This window comes from Cimex lectularius, unplaced genomic scaffold, assembly GCF_000648675.2.
Source record: "Cimex lectularius strain Harlan isolate CLEC.00 unplaced genomic scaffold, Clec_2.1 scaffold67, whole genome shotgun sequence".
Lineage (NCBI taxonomy): Eukaryota > Metazoa > Arthropoda > Insecta > Hemiptera > Cimicidae > Cimex > Cimex lectularius.
This window is the reverse complement of record NW_019392738.1, coordinates 585194-602805: the sequence shown is the minus strand read 5'-3', so window position 1 is coordinate 602805 and position 17612 is coordinate 585194. Positions and strand designations below refer to the sequence as shown.

At 35.0% G+C, this 17612-nt stretch overlaps 1 protein-coding gene across 4 annotated transcripts in view; it reads left to right on the top strand.

Moving 5' to 3' along the window:
- The window catches only part of LOC106666645 (pro-resilin-like), a 58336-nt gene that overhangs the window by 20756 nt on the left and 19968 nt on the right, over positions 1 to 17612 (top strand). For all 4 annotated transcript variants that reach the window (XM_024227046.1, XM_024227045.1, XM_024227048.1 and 1 more), the window contains exon 2: positions 16029 to 16296. In XM_024227046.1, coding sequence (XP_024082814.1) covers positions 16029 to 16296 — 268 coding nt within the window. The remainder of the gene's footprint in view (positions 1 to 16028; positions 16297 to 17612) is intronic.

The following is a 17612-nucleotide window of genomic DNA, read 5'->3' as shown; positions in this document are numbered from 1 at the left end:
TAACGACGGAGTTTTACTTATTGGAAGATTGATTTTTGTTAAATAAGGTGCTGAAGGATTTTCGTTTTGATGAAATAAATTTCTGTTAGAAAATTTTTTAAAAGTGTTGAAGTGTATTTTTCATTTTTTGAGCACCCATTTGAACATGATTTATCGAAATTTAGTCATGACTAACTATATTGTGACTAAATTAGTCATGCCTTGTATTTAATTACTAGTCATGACTAATTTAGCCATCAATCACATATGGCGACTAATGACTAAATTAGTCACTTACTACCAATCTTGACTAACGGTCTGAATGATCAATCATTAATCATTAGACATGACTAATTTTTTCCCAACACTACTGCACGGTTCGATCCAACTTATCAACTAAAAGCTGCTGAGAAAAAAAAATTGGGATTTCATCACCACCAAGCTCAGGCTGCTCAGAAGCATATGCAAACTAACAAATGGTCAAGCCATTTGATACGAAAACTATCATTCGATTTGCAGATTTATTGTACTTGCCACATTAAACAACTTATGATAAAAACAACCCTCACCTAGACTGGCAAAATCACTGCTGCAACTGGTGAGGGCTAAACTCAGAGTAGTGATATAACTACTAACCACTGGCATCTGAGAAAACATCTACACAACATGGGTATATACAACCCATTTGTAGATTAGGTAATGAGGAGGAAGAAACAGCCACCCATACCATCTTCGTATGTGAAGCAATAGCTCAATGGAGATTTAACCTAGCATATGGAAAGAACTTACGGAATCAAATTGCAGCAGCGACAGTCAATGATCTTATATTTCTAAGGAGAAGGATTCAGTCTATTGCACTGAACTAAGGAACTAGGAAGGTACAATAAGCCAAAAGGCTGCAATGCCTGGGGAGCGCAAACCCCTTTCCTAGTATCCTTTCTACTATACCATACCATTCCATATTCGACACATTCAGAAATGTTTTACAGCCGTCGGGTCGCGTTGTCAACACAGGAATCCACTTTGAAAACTATGAGAGAGGGTTCATGTATCTGGGATGTAGTTGCACACCACCGGGAAGCAGCCTGCCAGGGTACGACGGCATCTGCTGCGGGATGTCCTAAATCTGATCCTGGCCTGGCGGCGTCCACCATTTCTTGAGTGAACACATTTTTTACAAGACTGTGGTTTAGTCCAAAACGAAAATTCACTTTCTGGTCTGATAATTACTGTGGTCTGATAACCCAAGCTGTCAACGATGGTCACATTAGTGGCAAAGGGGTACAGAACCCATAAGTTCCAGAATATTCTTGATGTCTGTTGTTTTTCATAATAAAACAAGTCTGGGCACATCCACTCTTCCAGAGTACTCCTTATTCCTCGGGGTGAGGGATAATCCCCTCATTCACATGAACACGTAACCACATACGTGTACCATTTCATTTAAAAACGTATACCCCTGAGGTACGGAAACGGCGATCCGTGACGATGCATTAGGCAGCATGAGCTTCATAGCCTCTAGTTTTAAGCACTGTAAAATATGCCCAACGTTTAATCTTTGGACACATGGGCACCGACGCGATCTTTTTCCAGCCACCAAGCGCCCATGTGTAAGCCTAATATGGCCTATAAGTAACCTGGTATGGCCCTACCCCTTCTCAACCCGGCCTCCGTGGATTTCTTATTTTTTCATTTTTATTTTACATTATTCAGCACGACCTTCATCCCATCAGCATTGATATCTTTTATTATTCATATATTTTATTTATTAGTGGTTCCACGGTTTTCGTCCTGAGTTGTGAGACCGCACTGAGTGAATCCCTGCATTTTTAAAGTTTTCTTCTGTTTTTAGCGCGAGCTATCTTATCAGAGCAAAATATACAAAATATTTAACCCCCTTTTTGTACATAATTATTTTTTTAAATTATACAAGAAAATCAAAAATAAATTAAATTATTCTAAACTGTAATTTTATCGGTTCTGAACGCACATAAAATAAAAAGTGCCCGACAGTCTCAAAAGTTGGAATAGGCGACGCTGACCTGTAATCATCATGTTGGCGACAGTTTACCCACACGCAAAGCACGCAAACTTCGAGGAAATTACCCCCTTACGACTTTTATTAAATTATCTTATTCAGTCACCCTTAACGCCTCCAAAAACATACTTCAAAAACTACTTTACCCAAAAAATCAAAAAAGAAAAGACAAGAAAAAAGAAACGAATATATGAAAGAGAAGAAAAAGAAAGAGAGAGAGAGAAAAAAAAATACACAGAAAGAGATAGAGGGTTCATAATTCAATGAAAAAAGTTGAAATCCTAATAATGACTAACACAATTTTTGTGATATATTCGCTGTATCAGTTATGAGTCCAAAGACACATATTAAATATACATGAAGATAGAAAAAATAAGGTAGATAGATAAATAGATTGATAGAACGAGAGAGAGAGAGAGAGAGAGAGAGAGAGAGAGAGAGAGAGAGAGAGAGAGAGAGAGAGGCAAAATAATTATTCTAAAGACAGGCTAACAAGTGATAATTACCGTTTTTTATTTAAAAAAAGCAAAAAGCAATTAACCTTAAAGATGAGAACAGAAAGAAATCAGATATTAGAGAGTTTGATAGTTAGACGTAGAGAGGGAGAGAAAGAAAGAAAAAGAGAGAAGGAAAGAGAGACAGAGAGAGGGGGAAGAGAGAGCAAGAGAGAGCTGGAGAGAGAGGAAGACAAAATAATTATTCTAAAAACAGGCTAACAAGTGATAATTACCGTTTTTGATTAAAAAAGAAGCAAAAAGCAATTAACCTTAAAGATGAGAACAGAAAGAAATCAGATATTAGAGAGTTTGATAGATAGACGTAGAGAGGGAGAGAAAGAAAGAAAAAGAGAGAAGGAAAGAGAGACAGAGAGAGGGGGAAGAGAGAGCAAGAGAAAGAGCGGGAGAGAGAGAGGAAGACAAAATAATTATTCTAAAAACAGGCTAACAAGTGAAAATTACCGTTTTTGATTTAAAAAAAAGCAAAAAGCAATTAATCTTAAAGATGAGAACGGAAAGAAATAAGATATTAGACAGATCGATAGATATAGAGAGGGAGAGAAAGAGAGAGAGAGAGGAAGAGAGAGACAGAGAGAGATTTAAAGGCAGATAGATATGGTAAAAGAACGTTTGATAAAGAGCAGAGTAAATAGATAAAGAGAGAGAAACGGAGAAGAAATAAAGACAGACAGAAAGAGTATGAGAAAGTAAGATGAAGGTACATAGATAAAGAACAATAGAAACAAAGAAAGGGAGAAGAGAACAATGAAACAGCACATGTCAAAACAGGTAGATAAAAATATAATGAGAGGTAGAGAAAGAAAGATGAGAGAAATGGCAAAAAAACACATTTAAAGCAAGAGTTTTATGATTAGTAAAAAAGTAAAAATCTAAGAAAATCTGCTGATTAAAAAAAATTGGAAAAACTTTACATGGTATAATTTTAGCTAATTGCTTCATTTCACTACTCTCATATTGTAATTTATTACTAGCAGATTAAAATAAATTGATGATTGACTATCAATATGTAACACTAATGCTGAAACATAAGATGTTTTTTATGCTTTGTAATCAAGCATGTCGAAAGGATTGGTATCATTTTTCGTAAAAATAAAAGGAAATTGGCTTGAAAATTTAATTTAACCAGCGGAAGATTTCAGTATCATACAAGAAATAATTTAAATCCTTGTTTTCTTCTGGTTTTGTTGGATATTTTTCATCAGGATTATACAAACTTCTTAAGCATTTGAGCGTTTTTTTACTACCATATATTATTTAATAAAAGAAAAAAGTGTGTTTCTTAGTGATCTGTTGTTTCAAAATTTGTTGAAGTCGTGAGGAGCGGTCAAGAATGAAGTAGTTTAGAAAATACCTGTTTTTTTTTTGTTTGTTTTTTTATCCGACGTTTCGACCTTTTCGACCTCACAACACTTTCGCACAAAGCCAATATGACACAAGAAACAAGAACAGCACCACACTTTATGACTGAAGATGTTCCGAATAAAGGTCGAAACGTCGGCAAAAAATGAAAAAGGTGTTTTTGTAAACTACCTCATTTGTGACTGCTCCTCGCGACTTAAAAAAATAAAAACCCATTAGAGTTCATGGTCCAACTTTTTTTCTATTAATTAATCTGTATGTAAGGTATTGGTTGAGATAAAAATGTCAGTGTCACGAACGGGATTCGAACCCACGACCTTAGGCTCAAATAATAAATAAATACGCTGCTGCTCTAACCACTTGAGCTATCGTGACTAATAGGACCACGAAATATAATGGATTTAATAAGTAAAACGAAGTACAACTTCATTAACAGCATTCCGTGGCCATTTCATTTGTCCTGTCAAAGAAACGAAAAACATAAGGAAAATCACTAAGAATTTATTTTAGAATTTTCAATTGTAGCGTTTTATGTTTCATGTTTTCAATTTTTTACAGTATTCTGTTTATCAAACTGTTTAAACTATAAATTTAAAAAATAGTCAAAATTTGATATTTTGTATATTTAACGTTTTTATTATTAATTACATTATATTTTGTGGTCCGATTCGCCGAACATCTTTCAATTAATTAATCTTTTTATGCAAGGTATTGGTTGAAATGAAAAAGCTAATGTCACAAGCGGGATTCGAACCCATGACCTTCGGCTCAATACGCCGCTGCTCTACCACTTGAGCTATCGTGACTAATCGGACCACGAAATAAATGAATTTAATAAGTAAAACGAAGTACATCTTCACTTACAGCCCGTGGCCACTTCGTATGTCGGCGAGAATCGAATCCTGATCACCCGACGTTTGAAAAATGGCAAAAAGGAAGGAAAATTCGAAAGGTTGTAGATTGGGATGGGGAGTTGGTGTCCGAGTGGATGGAAGTCACGATAGCTCAAATGGTAGTGCAGCGGCGAATTTAGCCGAAGGTGGGTTCGAATCCCGCTCGTGACACTGACTTTTTTATCTCAACCAATACCTTACATAAAGATTAATTAATTTAAAAAAATATAAAGAGTTGGAAAAGCTTAAGTTTTTATAATACAAATTTAAATTCTATTTTTTAAAATATATAACACCCAGGGAGTAAAATTAATAACGCCATTAAAACAAAGCGCAATAATTGTATAATTATGATTATTATCATTGTTAATAATAAGCTGTTATAAAAACTTGCTCAAGAACAAATGTTTTCTCTTTTGCTTGAAGTAGGGTCCATTAAGATAACGGTATTATAAAGTGGCAGCATCTTCATTTTGTAAAGAGGGCTCTTTCGCAAACGGTTGAAAAGCGACAATGGCCACATCAGCGTTTAGTATTCATCCATCGGCAATGAACCTAATGTCGGAAAGGAAGAGGCGAATTGTCTTGGGTCCGTTGCACAACCTTCGCGCGCTTCTGCCAATTTGTTAAAGAAACGAAAGGAGATGAGGCGATATGGGATGTGAACGACCTTAGACGGGGTATAATGAGCGAGGACAAAGGGGCATTAGGTTGCTCCTCTGTACGGTGGCAAGGGCGACATGGGCCCCTGCTCACTGAGGCTATCCGTTGGCTCCCATGAGCCATCGACTTTTTTTCACTCAGAATTCACGGAAATTTATTACTTTCTTTAAAAATGTACAAAGAAAAAACTAATGCATTACTATTCCATTTTTTATGTTTTATTGTTAACACTCTTAATTCAAGGACACTTCCACCTAATCTCAAACATCTGTAGTATGATTATTTTGAGGTCGTGAGATGCGGTCTGGTGTGACGTAGGTTTAAGAAAAACATTTTCTTTATCATGCCAACGTTTCGACCTTTATTGAGATGATCTTCAGAGCTCAAAGTGTTTGTTTTCCGTGTAGATATGTCATTTTTGTATGTCGCGTTGAGAGTACTTTGAGCGCTGAAGATGATCTCAATAAAGGTCGAAACGTTAGCACGATAACGAAAATATTTTTCTAAAACCTACATCACACCAGACCGCATCTCACGATCTCCGAATAATCATTGACTAACGGTCACTAAACGCCACACATGTGTAGTATTTTAACTGTACCAATCCCGAACGAAATTGTCATACAAGAACAGCATGCTTACAGAATTGATGCTTTTTTTTTCATTAAAACTGTCACAGATCTAAGGAAAATTTTATTAACCTTTTAAAAGTATGGTACAATTTTTTGTCTTCAACCGTCGGAATGATCAGATCTGTCAGATTGCAAATAAAAAAAATTAAATAATCAAAGGTCCTTTATTGAGCTGACCTTTAACCGTTTTGTCTCATTTTATTACAAAAAACCTATTTTTCTTTCGACAGTTTAATCTTCATTTCGCAGACCGCATCTCACGACATCCAAATAATCAATATTAAAAAAACTCCAAATTTCAACATTTTTGTTTTATCAGAATTTTTCGTGCAGAATTTTTTCATAAATTCTGCAATATAAATAAGTTTGATTAAAGCAAATTTAAGCTTCTTTCGGGTGGCACAAATCAGATTTTTTTACACTCAGTAATTCTGAAGTTAATAAGCAATTTAGTGGACCTAAGACGAAAAATTAACAAAAACCCAAAACCTGAAATTACTTTTTTTTTTGGGGGGGGGAGTAGAAACACCACCTGAAATTTTCGACACTCATCGCCAGTCACCCTATACTATAATTTTCAATTAATTAATCTGTATTTAAGGTATTTTTTAAAATTATTATTGGCCTTATGATCTTCTTGCATATTAGCCATGGTACGAATTCTTGTGTGTTCAAATTGGGGGTTATCGGGAAAAAAGGGCCAGAGGCGACGGTGGGAATCGAACCCACGACCGTGGCGTGAGAGTCTCTCATGCTAACCACTCGGCTACCACGGTCCCCCAAATATTTAAGGTATTGGTTGAGATAAAAAAGTAAATGTCACAAGTGGGATTCGAACCTAGGACCTTCGGCTAAATTCACCGCTACTCTACCACTTGAGCTATCGTGACTTCGATCCACTCGGACTCTAACTTTCCAAAAAGAAGGGAAAATTCAAAAGGTGAGGTTGAGATGGGAAGTTGTCCGCGTGGATCGAAGTCACGGTAGCTCAAGTGGTAGAATAGCAGCGTATCTAGCCGAAGGTCGTGGGTTCGAATCCTGCTTGTGACACTGACTTTTTTATCTACCTTAACCTTAATTAAAGATTAATTAATTGAAAGATATTATTTGGTCAAGCGGACCACGGAAATTAGTGAACCATATTATAGCGTTTTATATAAAACGCTTGGTTTTGTCCGGTAGAAAGCTTACTTAACCTAAGCCTACCGTATTCATTAGAATTAAAATAATTACAATTATATATACATAAAATAACAACTGGAACAATTTAATTACAGAAAATTCCAATATTTGAATATTAATATCACATACATCCCCCCAAAACGTAAATATTACCCTGGTAGATCATCACGATTGATCTAATTATTAATATATATAAAATATTTTAAGTTATTTCTGTGTTTTTAATATGTCTATGATATTTTCCCCGTTCTTTTTATAAAGCGGGCACATAATTACAAAGCGGATTTTCATTTAACGCTTCACGAAATGCATTAGGGGGTGAAATGCAAAAACGCTGTACCGTCCTCGAATACCTCAACGGGGTAAAAGTATGTGAATAAGTACGACATCGTTTTTCAGTATAATTACAGCCTATGAATAATTCAATTGCCAGCTTTAAAACTCTCATTCCCCCAGATGAATTCAAGTGTTTCAAACATGCAAAGACAGTACACGTATGATTAATGTTATAATTACAACTCGTGGAACGACTGACATTGAAGATAAGAAAAAGCTGTAATAACAAAAATTTTATCAAATTGGTTTAAAACGATTCTTCCGATATTTTATCAGAGCGGTTATTCTTCATTTTAACCTAGAGGGTGAATTGTCGTCCTTGAGCAGATGGTCCCAAACCTCTTTTTTTTTTTTAATCGATAAGGTCGTTTTTTATCTACTGTCATTTACTTGGCCGAACGATAACAACTCAATTTTTAACGGGTTTTTTCCTGTCGAAAATAAATAATGCAACCAGCAGATAGTAATTTGTTAAGAAAGAATTGTTTCAATAGGTCGTATTTGAAGGATTTCTGATACCATACCGCACGACTTGTCCGTCAGGCATGAATGGTTTCGACAACGCCCTAATTCAACTATGCCAGAACAAAAAGATACTTCGATTTATTAATTAATTATACTAATAATTGACATTTTATAATCATAGTTTTTGAACAACCAAATCCAATGAGTGTTTTTCCCTTTTGCACTCAAACTTTCTTTTGTGTCAGATCTAATGGTTTTCCTGGAAGATATAAAACAGAATTCATATGTGAAAAAACTCAACTCATAACAGATCATAGAAGAACTAATAATAAAATAATCATTATGTTATCTTTGTCAAACGTTTAAAAATGTATGTAATATCTCATTTGAAAAACATGGAAATAATTCTACATTTTTCATAAGCGTTTACAGACTACGGACATTGAAATATGTGTTTAACCTTCAGAAATTCAGTTTTTTTTCTTTTGCACTCAAACTTTTTATTGTGCCAGATCTAATGATTTTCCTGGAAAGAATAAAATGGAATTCATACTTGAAAAAACTCAGCTCATAACAGATCACGAAAGAGCTAATAATAAATTAATAAAATAATCATTATTTTATCTTTGTCAAACATTTATAAATTTATATAATATCTCATTTGAAAAACATGGAAATAATTCTTTATTTTTCATAAGCGTTTACAGACTACAGACATTGAAATATGTGTTTAACCTTCAGAACTTAATTTTTTTTTCTTTTTGCACTTAAACTTTTTATTACGTCAGATCTAATGATTTTCCTGGAAAGTATAAAATGGAATTCATACTTGAAAAAACTCAGCTCATAACAGATCACGGAAGAGCTAATAATAAATTAATAAAATAATTATTATGTTATCTTTGTCAAACGTTTATAAATTTATATAATATCTCATTTGAAAAATATGGAAATAATTCTTTATTTTTCATAAGCGTTTACAGACTACGGACATTGAAATATGTGTTTAACCTTCAGAAATTCCGTTTTTTTTTCTTTTGCACTCAAACTTTTTATTGTGCCAGATCTAATGATTTTCCTGGAAGGTATAAAATGGAAGTCATACGTGAAAAAACTCAACTCATAACAGATCATAGAAGAACTAATAATAAATTAATAAAATAATCATTATTTTATCTTTGTCAAACGTTTAAAAATGTATATAATATCTCATTTGAAAAACATGGAAATAAATCTGTATTTTTCATAAGCATTTACAGATTACGGACATTGAAACATGTGTTTAACCTTCAGAACTTAAGTTTTTTTCTTTTTGCATTTAACCTTTCTATTGTGCCAGATCTAATGATTTTTCTGAAAGGACAGACATTTGAATGTGTGTTTAAACTTCAGAAAAGCAAAAAAAAAAGCTCGTTTTTTGTCTATTTGACTCGTTTGACTTTTTTTTATTATTTTGCACTTTGGTGCAGTCCAATAATTGAATTGATAGTCGTTTCGGTTGAAATTGCGGCAGGCATGTCTAACAGACGAAAAGGCCATCGAGAACGTTTGCAAATTAATTTCGCCAAACAATGCTAACCGCCAAATACGCAGTACACCACCTGCCGCATATCAAATAATGTTTTGTTTTGTTTTGTTTTGTTGCTCATCTCAATTTTAATTTTATTTGACTGAAACTCTACCGACTGAAAACGTCATAAGTTATTTACTTCTAATACTTCATGATTTAGAATATTAATTTATGAAAAATAAATCATTTTATGTAAACAAATTCACACCTCGAGGGAGAGAGAAAGCCAAATAATGAAGGAGAAAAACGAGATACGAAGAGAGAGTGAGAGAGAGAGAGAGCGAGAAAGGGACAAGTAAAAAAGAAAGAGCGAGTGCTGGTGGGAAAGAGACAGACAGAGAAGATTAGAGAAAAAGAGTGAGAAAGTGAAGTAAAAAGTGGAAAGGTTCAAGAAGAGAGAGTCGGACGGAGAGAGATAGAGAGAGAAAGTGAGGAAAGTAAGAAAGAAAGCGACAGACAGATGGAAAGAGAAAAAGGAGGGAATAAAGAAAAACGAGAGGCAGAATGAAAAAGGGAGTGAAAGACAAATTTTACTTAAAAATATATTTATTTCAAAAAAGAAAGAGAAAATAGGATGAAAAAGCTCACTAATGGAAGACAAAGAGAAAAGGAGAGAGAGTACAAGAACAAAGGAAAAGATTAAAGAATGCGAGTAAAAAAATGTGTAATGGCAAATAAAAAAAGATTAATTTAATAAACAGAGTAGCATGGAAATAAACGATGCCCTCAAGACAAGGAAGAAAGAGGAGAAGATAAGAACATAGGGTTCAAAGAAGAATGAAAAACAGAATGATATGAAAAAGGAAAAGACAATAAAGAGTTCCTATTTTGGAAAAAAGGTAAAGAAATAAAAAGAAAAATCGGAAAGGATATGGATAGATAGATCAATAGATAGATAGATAGAGAGAGAGAGAGAGAGAGAGAGAGAGAGAGAGTGAGAGAGAGAGAAGACAGACAGAGGAGAAAGAGAGAGTCAGATAAGCGTGTACCAAATGTCCAACTTACTGTCTCATGGAGAGTGACAGTGAGTGAAAAACATGATAAGGAAACAGATAAAAATAAGAATGACAGAGCGAAGAAAGAAAAAGTTAACTTATGCTAATAAGAACTTTTGGAGGGTGTAGTGAGTATTAAACATGATACGGAAACAGATAAAAATAAGCGAGAAAGAGAGAAGAAAGGAAATTATAACTTACTGCTAATAAGACCATTTGGAGAGTGGTAGTGAGTATGAAACATGATAAGGAAACAGATAAAAATAAGAGAGAAAGAAAGAAGAAAGGAAAAGATAACTTTCTGCTAATAAGAACTTTTGGAGGGTGGTAGTGAGTATGAAACATGATAAGGAAACAGATAAAAATAAGAGAGAAAGAAAGAAGAAAGGAAAAGATAACTTTCTGCTAATAAGAACTTTTGGAGGGTGGTAGTGAGTATGAAACATGAGAGAGAGACAGAGATCAAAATAAAAGGGAGAAGAAAGAAAGAGTACTACTACTATTAGTAAGAAAATTTACTCAGGGAGAACCAGAGAGACAGACAGACAATGAGATAGAATGAGACCAAATCAGCCAAACAGTGTTGTATTGACAATTAAGAATATTCCTAAAACATAGCGATAATTACAAATTCGTTAGTAGCTTTATTACAAATGTCTTCAAATCTGTGAATTTTACTTGGATAGAAGTTAAAAATTGTCTAAACAAAGCCACTAGTTTTTTGAAAACTTTAAGACTCAATTTTTTCTTGTATTTATTTTGAAAAATTAAGTTTTCAAAAATACAAACATTTTCAAGCAAAATGAGCTTAATATTTTGTAAGTTTCAATTAGTTGGAAGGAGAGGAAAGAACAGATAAGCAATAATTTTTCTATAATTATATAATTAAGTAATTGATAATCTGAATTTGACAAAAACCTTGGGACCGTCAGTAATTATCTATGTTTTTTATAAAAATATTTCTATATATTTACATATATCAATATTTCTATATATGCTATATGTAAGAAATTTATTAATGTAATTATAAGTATAAAATATATATTTTTTAAAGATAATACGTCTTAAGAGTGAACAGAGAGTGCTATTGAAATATGGTTAATTCAAAAATGTAAGCTCTGTTTTTAAGTGTGGGTTAGCCAAATTGTTTGAAATGTAGTACCGTTAAAGTTCGATAATACACAGTTGCTGCCAACTTGCGGTCGGTCCCATTATTGCAAGCTTTCCGACCTACATCATTCTCAAAACCCGCTAGAATCCCCTGGTAACCCAACGAATGTAAAGTCGTTTTCAGAAGTAATAACGAAGGCCGAAATGGGGGCGGGTGTGAGGTGCTTTAAACCGTTTATGACTTTGGAAACGTTTATGGCCATACTCGGAACAAGCCGAAGATTTACGCTGGAGAAATTCCAACCCGGACGTCGGCTCCTATCAGGGAATCCTTTCCCTAATACACTTTCTCCCTTTTAAACCCACTTTGTGATTGTAAGCCGAAGAGTAAATACCGGTTACGAAGGGCTTTTCTATTTACGTTCTAAATATATAAATGCTTTTGGACATAAAGAATATCGAGAGATAAATATACTTGTTGGATAAATTGAGATTTTAGATTATTTTTTTTTTAAATTTAACATTTATCTAAACGTACAGTAATCTTCTATATTTTATGCAATTTTACTTTTGTTAACATATATAATAATTAATATATAATATATATATAATAATCTCATATTGGATTTTCATGGAAATAAAATTCAACATCTCAAATCTCACCTATCTAGTGGCTTAGCAGAGACTATCGTGAGAACCTAGCGATGAATGTGTATGAAATAATATTATCTGCTCGTAGGCAGATATGTTCTGTTACTTTTTCGGATGAATGTATTCATTCGCGAAAAGGTGTGTGAATGGGTATGAACAAAACGGGAAGTTCGAAGGAATTTTGATGGCCTGCATCTAGTTAGTTAAGTGTTTGTAGTTGCCACTGGAAGAATATCGAGTACCTCGTTGGCCTCTCTGTGTTTTAATTAGCCTAGTATGTATGAGGTGTATAAACGGCTTATGAGTAACTGTATTTAGTAGCGAGAATGCTGTATGAATGAGGATGGTTGAAACAGGCCGTTCGACGGAATATCCAACTGCCTCGATGGCCAACCTATATGTGTTAATTGGAAATACTCTAGTATGTGACTGATGAGTAACTGTATTTATTAGCGAGAATGTTGTATGAAGAGTATGAACGACAACAGCCGTTCGACGGAATATCCAAGTGCCTCGATAGCTACCCATATTTGTTAATTGGAAATGCTCTAGTATGTGACTAATGAGTAACTGTATTTATTAGCGAGAATGTTGTATGAATGAGTATGAACGACAACAGGCCGTTCGACGGAATATCCAAGTGCCTCGATGGCCACCCTATATTTGTTAATTGGAAATACTCTTGTATGTGACTAATGAGTAACATTAGCGAGAATGTTGTATGAATGAGTATGAACGACACCCGGCCGTACCACGGAATACCCAACTGCCTCTATGGCCAACCTATATTTGTTAATTGGAAATACTCTTGTATGTGACTAATGAGTAACTGTATTTATTAACGAGAATGTTGCATGAATGAGTGTGAACTAAAACAAACCATTCAATTGAACGCCTAAATTCCTCGATGGCCTCCCTATATGTGTTAATTGGAAATATTCTAGTATGTGACTAATGAGTAACTGTATTTATTAGCGAGAATGTTGTATGAATGAGTATGGTTGAAACAGGCCGTTCGACGGAATATCCAACTGCCTCGATGGCCAACCTATATGTGTTAATTGGAAATACTCTAGTATGTGACTAATGAGTAACCGAATTTATTAGCGAGAATGTTCTATGAATGAGTATGAACGACAACAGGCCGTTCGACGGAATATCCAACTGCCTCGATGGCCAACCTATATGTGTTAATTGGAAATATTCTAGTATGTGACTAATGAGTAACATTAGCGAGAATGTTGTATGAATAAGTATGGATAATAACAGGCCGTTCCACGGAATGTCCAAGTGCCTCGATGGCTACATGTGTTAATTTGAAAACTCTTGTATGTGACTGAGGAGTAAATGTATTTATTAGCGAGAATGTTGAATGAATGAGTATGAATAACAACAGGCCGTTCCACAAAATGTCCAAATGCCTCGATGGCTAACCTATTTGTGTTAATTTGAAAACTCTTGTATGTGACTAATGAGTAACTGTATTTATTAGCGAGAATGTTGCATGAATGAGTGTGAACTAAAACAAACCGTTCAATTGAACGCCTAAATTCCTCGATGGCCTCCCTATGTGTTTTAATTGTAAATGCGCTAGTATGTTACTGATGAGTCAATGTATTTATTAGCAAGACTGTCGTATGAATGAGTATGAACGAAAACGGGCAGTTTGACGGAATTTTGATGGCCTGCATCTAAGTGTTATGGTACGAATGATGTAGTTGCCACCCCGTTGGCCGCTCTGTGTTTTAATTTGAAATAGCCTAGTATGTATGAGGTGTACAAACGGCTTATGAGTAACTGTATTTATTAGCGAGAATGTTGAATGAATGAGTATGAATAACAACAGGCCGTTCCACGGAATGTCCAAATGCCTCGATGGCTAACCTATTTGTGTTAATTTGAAAACTCTTGTATGTGACTGAGGAGTAATTATATTTATTAGCGAAAATGTTGTCTGAATGAGTATGAACGACAACAGGATGTTCGACGGAATATCCAAGTGCCTCGATGGCCACTCTATATGTGTTAATTGGAAATACTCTAGTATGTGACTGATGAGTAACTGTATTTATTAGCGAGAATGTTGTATGAATAAGTATGGATAATAACAGGCCGTTCCACGGAATGTCCAAGTGCCTCGATGGCTACATGTGTTAATTTGAAAACTCTTGTATGTGACTGAGGAGTAACTGTATTTATTAGCGAGAATGTTGTCTGAATGAGTATAAACGGCAACAGGTGTTGTTCGACGGAATATCCAAATGGCTCGATGGCTACCCTATAAGTATTAATTGGAAATATTTTTGAATGTGACTGATGAGTAACTGTATTTATTAGCGAGAATGTTGAATGAATGAGTATGAATAACAACAGGCCGTTCCACAAAATGTCCAAATGCCTCGATGGCTAACCTATTTGTGTTAATTTGAAAACTCTTGTATGTGACTGAGGAGTAAATGTATTTATTAGCGAGAATGTTGTCTGAATGAGTATGAACGGCAACAGGTGTTGTTCGACGGAATATCCGAATTTGTGAATGATGGCCAGTTGTCATGGGAATACCATGATAGCCCACCATATATGTTTACCGTTCAGGTAATAGTTATGTTGGTATTGATGAAGGCAGGTCGTCGACGGAAATTATAAATGTAATACATCGGCGACTTGTCAAAAAATATATACAGTCGATCTGATTTTGTAAAGAAGCAATTATTAGTATACCAAGGATGATGGAGTACCGTACGATAAAGGGTTGCGGATATTACGAGGGTTGGAAGAAAATAGAAACATAAAAATAGAAAATACTGCCCAGGGTCAAAGAAAAAATGCGGAACAGGGAAACAATATAGAGATCGTGCTCAGACCTAGCCGTTCGTCGGCAAAAAAATCGATAAAATTATTGTTTAAAAGCAATTTGTAATTTATTTGGATTTTATAATTTTTGTATGTTTGTGTGAAATACTGTTCAAAAATTGTCGACCTGAATATTTTCCCTGTTTTTTTAAGAAAGGGGTGTAAACATTCCGAGCATGCCGGGCTATGTACTTTCAGAAAAGTACTCTATATTTTTTTACGACTGAACGAAATATCTCCCTTGATGGATTTACTTGATCTACTTAGATCACTTTTTGTCTTGTAAATAAACTCGGGATCAGCACGGCATCCGATCTTGTATCGCACAGTTAATACATTCGATTTGCCTGAAAACAAGTTTTATCCAATTTAATCGGCAGGCTCGAGTAAGCCCTCGGGGTTTCCGTGCTTTATGAACTTCTCGTTGGCAAATGTTATTCACGGAGATGATTTCTAACATCCTAAGTAGAAACTATAGCTCCTGCGGTTTTCTTCAAATCACTTCAGACTTGCCGGGCCAGATAATCCCTCCCGGTGGTGAGAACTTTCAAATATCGATCCTTCAAGCTCAAAAAGCCCTTCTAAGTTTCTCACCGCGCGTTCGTCGTAACGGAACTTTGATAAAATTCGATATGTAATTTTGTAAACTGGCAAGAAACTATGAGTACCGCGAGCCTGCGGTCTGACCAAAACATGATTTTCTAATAGTATAAATTTAATCTAAGCTTGACTTAACTTCTAAGTTTGTTTAATTAATTGTTAACAGGATTTAAAACTTTTACAGGTGTTGGTCGGACTTTTGACGCTTTGTTCGGCCGAAACTAAAGAGAGGAAACAGAGGAGCGATGGTTATTACAGCCGAGGAACCCCCGGAGGATGGGACTCTCGAAACGGGGTCCAATCCTTCGGCTGGGACAGCAGGAGGCCGACCAATTTGTGCTCAAGATGTTCCCAAACCCCACCGGACAATTACAGAGGAAACGGCTACGACAATTTGAGCCCGGAGTGGCAGCAGAAGGACATGAAGTCGTGGCGGCCAGGTTTGGACCGAGGTAATTTCAATTCCGACGTGAAATTACTTCGCTTTACACGAGACTAAATGCTAATTAAGTTCATGCTGATGTTAATTAAATGGCCTAATAACTCGGCTTAAAATGTCCTTGTATTTAACGCTGTACAAGTCGAGAGAGACACATAAGGCCGCATACCTCGTTGTTTGAAAATTGCGTAATAAAATATCCCTCTGCCACTTAAGTACCATCAGAGTACTCTAATATCCGGGTGATTTACCGTCTACCCGATTATCACTATTACAGACCCTTTCTTGCCATTTGTAACCATTTGATTAAAACACAGCCCCTCGATCTTACAGGTGGCCCAAATTTACATCAACTACATAAAAACACTTGTAATACAACATTAAACAACATAAAATTTGAAAACTAATTGCTCCAGGTCCGTCAGGTCAAATTCATTCATCGCTCTACTGCCACAATGCCAAGCTTGATGAGCTTTTCAAATCCAGCGTGATAAACTTTTCCTTTCAAAGTTCGTTACATGTGAAAACTTTTTTGCTAAATCCATAAAGTAAATGCCAGACAGCAAATAATGGAACATACTCTCTTAGGAGTTTAACTCGCAAAGAGAAGATTTTCGAATGATACGGTTGTTAGGTTTGCAGTTTAAGTTTATGAGTTGACTCATAATTAGCATGGAAGGTTGTAAGTAGATCTTTCTATAACAAATTACAAGAAGGATAACATTCAACTTTTAGTACACAAAACAAGATTTATTTATTATATTTGATATTACGGCCATATTTATCAGAAAAACAAACATGAAACACTCGATGAATGGTGAAGTACAACAATAGCACATCATACTTAAAACCATACGATGAGAAAGCATCGCTATACTGAAAGTGCATACGTTCACTACACATGCCAACATACTTGACACACAGCATACCACTGAAAATGAAGCTAATTTTTATTTTAACAAAACCTTCGATGAGTTAGTTTGGTTGAAATAGATTTTAATTATAGTACCGATTGCGAGCCACAAATAAAGCAGAAGCTGGGGCTACTTTCACTTAAATTTAATTGAATTTCGAAAAAGCTGCATAAATCCTCCCACGTGTTCTCATTTGAACAAGTGTCACACATATCAACTGCAAAAAAAATGGTTTACTTAACGGCACCTGACAGACTAACAGGCACCAAGGCAGACCAAAATTTCCTAAATTCAGATTCTTGATTTGGGAAAAAGATTAAAACACAAATCTTGCAAATCAATTGGTTCTTTCCTTTTAAAATAAATCTACTTATTCATTATTATTGTAAAAAGTTCTGCTTCACTGTTTCTTAAC